The 4,206-nt window shown below is 34.9% G+C and overlaps 1 protein-coding gene across 1 annotated transcript; it reads left to right on the forward strand.

Moving 5' to 3' along the window:
• Positions 1-2,270: 2,270 nt before the first annotated feature.
• On the forward strand, positions 2,271-2,789 carry LOC119665162. The gene has a single exon (XM_038074467.1). The coding sequence runs from the start codon at positions 2,271-2,273 to the stop codon at positions 2,787-2,789; it is 519 nt and encodes a 172-aa protein (XP_037930395.1).
• The last annotated feature ends 1,417 nt before the right edge of the window (positions 2,790-4,206 follow it).

The raw sequence follows: 4,206 nt of genomic DNA on the forward strand, positions 1-4,206 counted from the left end.
ACATTCCTTGTGTTTGTTCATTTGTTTTGATTTTCAATGTGATTTCTTTAGTGTCGGTAGCTCCAGCGTTTAATATTTATATAAATATTAAAAGTATAATATTTAAAGTATAAATTTAAATAATAAATAAATAAGGTGGGTATAATATTTATTTAATTAAATATATTTTGCATTCCTTGTGAATTTTAAATTACCTACTTCATTGCCATGCAACTGCGTGCCTGCGGGGTGGATTTATTATTGTGCACCAGTCGTGATGAGTCGAGGTTTTGATGAGCCATGAAATATTTGCAAGTCAGTGATTTTAATTTCTTGCTTATTCTAGGTTCTGATGGTTGTAAGATCAATTTTATTGCTGCCGCATAAATTGATCATTACAATGCCTTTATATATATACATATATATACATGAAGTGTGACATAAACCAACAAAATTAATTATACATTAATGCATTAATAAGCAAACCAAGTTAAAAAATTAAATGTGCTTGTTAATCACACTTTCATGAATTCATAAAATTTTTTGTATATTTTTAAATTATTTATTTTTTTATAGTTGTGGTGATAACGCAGTATACATTTAAGAAATCAATTTGACAGAAGTAATTTTATACTAAGAAAACAAATTTTATATAATTTATATAGTTTGTAATTGAGAAGTAATATTAAGAGCAATAAAGGTGTTGATACAAAGCCTTGCAATTACAACATTGGTGACCCCTCGAGCGAACAGTGTTAAAAATGAATAACCAGACGCAAGAATTTTTTCCAGCAGAGGGTGAAAGCTGTTTACCCAAAGAGGTATATCGAGTATCGATAAAGCCGTTAACTTTCTCTCAAGAACAACCGGACCTTTATTTTTTGCAAATGGAAGCACAATTTAGAAATGCTGGCATTGTAAGGGACGGAACAAAATTTGACAACGTGGTGGCAGGGCTAAAATCAAAGTACTTGATGTGCATAGCCGATTTAATTCGAGACCCACCTGCAACATTAAAGTACGAAACAATAAAAAACGTCTAATAAATGAATTCACTGAATCCGAACATAAAAGGCTTAGTTACAGAGTTAGAGCTGGGCGATTTGAAGCCAACGCAACTGCTAAAAAAAATGAAAGAAATGGCCGGCAACTCAATGGGAGATGACGTTATAAAATCGTTATGGCTGCAGTTAGATCGATAGTAGCAATGGTAGAAGGTGATTCAGCACAGTGGGCCAAAGTCCCGGATAAAATAGTCGAGGTACAAGATACAGGAACGGTGTATGCAGTACAACATAGTTCAGACGAATTAGCCGAGATGAAGAAAGAAATAAAAGAACTTAAAACGATGGTAAAAGATAAAAAACGCGGTAGAGGACGTTCACCAAGTGCACAAAGAAGTGATATCTGTTTTTATCACCGACGTTTTAAGGAAAATTCCACAAAATGCGTGCAGCCATGTCAGTTCAAGAAACCGCGAAATTCAGCTTTATCCCGAATTGAAAGTGTGATGACTGAATTCAGACGACCATTAGACTATTGTAAATTGGGAGAAGCGCAGAAAACTGATCAAGAGCTGCATGAATTGTTGAAAAATCGTGTATCGTCATCTCTGAAGCTTGAACTGGTGAATCTGCTTCTAGATAATGTGTCAATATACTGTGACGTTTCCGGAAAGAGGGCAAGACCATTCATCACGAAAGCATTCCGCAAGCAAGTGTTTGAGAAATTATACACTTTAGCTCATCCTGGAAGAAAAGCAATATTAACACTAGTCATTGATCGTTTTTGTTAAAATGAAGGCGGAAATAAGCGAAATGGTAAAAACATGTATTGCGTGCCCAAAATCAAAAATCTAGCGGCACAATAGAACCGTGCTGCAGGAGTTTAAATCACCAGATCAACGCTTTGAGCACGTAAACATTGATATTGTGGGACCATTACCTCTCTGCAATGGTATGCGGTATTGCCTAACATGCATCGACAGGTTCACAAGATGGCCCGTGGCAGTATCGTTGGTTGAAATAACAGCAGAAAATGTTGCTGAAGCATTAATAAAAGATTGGATACCACATTATGGCGTGCCAAAAAGAATTACGACAGACTAAGGACGGCAGTTCGAGTCCAAGCTATTTGAGGAACTAGCAAAAATGTTGGGGTGTGAAAGGCACCGAACTACCGCGTACCATCCTCAAGCAAATGGGCTAGTGGAACGTTTTCATCGTACCTTAAAAATGGCACTGAAGTGTATGTCTAATATGGAATGGACGAGGACTTTATCGTTAGTAATAATGGGGCTAAGGTCAGCATATAAAGAAGACCTACAAGCGACACCGTCAGAGCTGGTTTATGGCGCAAACATACGCTTGCCGGTAGAAATGTTCGATGGCGAAGACAAACAAGTACCGCAAACGGAGTTTGTAAAGATAATAAAAGCAATGATGAGAGAGCTGAAACCGTTACAAACCTCACGTCATATGGCGGAAAAACCGTTCGTGCATAAGGATTTAAAAAGCAGTTCACACATATTTCTACGTAACGATGCTGTACGTCCTCCACTGAAACAACCATACAAGGGTCCGTATGAAGTGGTAAGTCGTAGCGAAAAAACCTTAAAAATTAGAGTAAAAGGACGGACAGTAAATGTTAGTGTGGACCGCGTAAAACCCGCATACATGGCGAATGAAACCGGGGAAAGTTTGACAGGAGAACGAATGGAAGAACCTAACCGCAGTGACTGTATTCAACATACACCGAAGGTGACTCGAACGGGAAGGATTGTACGGTTTCCAACGAAGTATACTGGATAAGTGTCACTTCAACAGAAGGTAGAATTTGTCGTCAGTTGGGTTTCAAATTCTAGAAGGGGCTGTGTGGTGATAACACGGTATACATTTAAGAAATCAATTTGACAGAAGTAATTTTATACCAAGAAAACAAATTTTATATAATTTATATAGTTTGTAATTGAGAAGTAATATTAACAGCAATAAAGGTGTTGATACAAAGCCTTGCAATTACAACATAGTTTTGGTAAAATTTTTTCTACAATATCTTATATGGCGTTTACTCTGTCCAAAAGTGGCTCATTTTAAATGAGCCATTTGAAAGTTTTTACATTTGTAAAAAATATCTCTTAATATCATGAATATCTCTTATCTCTTATCATGAATTAATATTTTAGTCTCTCTCTTTTTTTAACTTTATACTTATTATTGAATTATTCTATTTGTTAAAAGCAGTAATAAATGCTCACGCGCAGCATACAGTTGTATTTTATTTCATGTGAAAACTATATTTTCTACATGCAAGTAAAAAGCGAATTAAAAATTTTTATCAAAATTATAAACGAAGAATATCTAACCGGCGAGTGTGAAAGAAATTTAAATAAATAAAATTCATCATAAAATATGAGCGACCGACTATATAGGATATCGTGCCGCACACAACTTACAAAGTTGTGTAATCAAGTCAATAATTATTTGAAAGAGCCTGATGACATTACTGAAGAGGGCCTGGCTATTAACCTGAAGTGGCTGCAAAACGCCCATGAAAAGTTAAGAAAGGCTGATAAAATGGTTCAGGATGACAAAGATTTTGATATAGTAATCGATTATGATGACAAAGCAATAGCAGTTATTGCGAATCTTGAATATAACATACAGCGGATGAAGATTTCCAGCAACAAACCACTTCACTCAGACCTTAAGGAAAGCATATTACAAGGCTTTGAAAATTCCAATAACAGTAATGGAGTCAAACTTAAACCTATAGAATTTTTAATATGTATAGATATATTTTATAAATGCATAAGAATATTTAAAATTTTTCATATTTGTATTATGCTAATCACTTAACGTAACCCTTTTGGAAACAATTTAAAGTAGCTGTGCATGATAATAAAAAACTAGATGCAGCAACAAAATTTAATTATTTAAATGAAGCGTAAGTCGGTGAAGCAACAACGAAAATAGCGGGATTCATTCCAACAGAAGCATGTTACAAAGAAGCTTTAAATTTGTTGTTGGAACAATATGGAGACAGAGAAAAAATAATCGAAAAGTACATCCAAAAATTACTTAACGTTTACTTTAAGCTGTACATTCATCTTCGAATATAAAAGTAAACAATGGGGTGAACTAGCAATTGATCTGGTTCACTTTCTTGTTCAATGTGGAATGTATGTAAAAGATAAAAGTGGAACGTATTTTAATGCAAATGAGGTTG

This window comes from Teleopsis dalmanni, unplaced genomic scaffold (genome assembly GCF_002237135.1).
Source record: "Teleopsis dalmanni isolate 2A unplaced genomic scaffold, ASM223713v2 unscaffolded_contig_3709, whole genome shotgun sequence".
In the NCBI taxonomy this organism is placed as follows: Eukaryota; Metazoa; Arthropoda; class Insecta; order Diptera; family Diopsidae; genus Teleopsis; species Teleopsis dalmanni.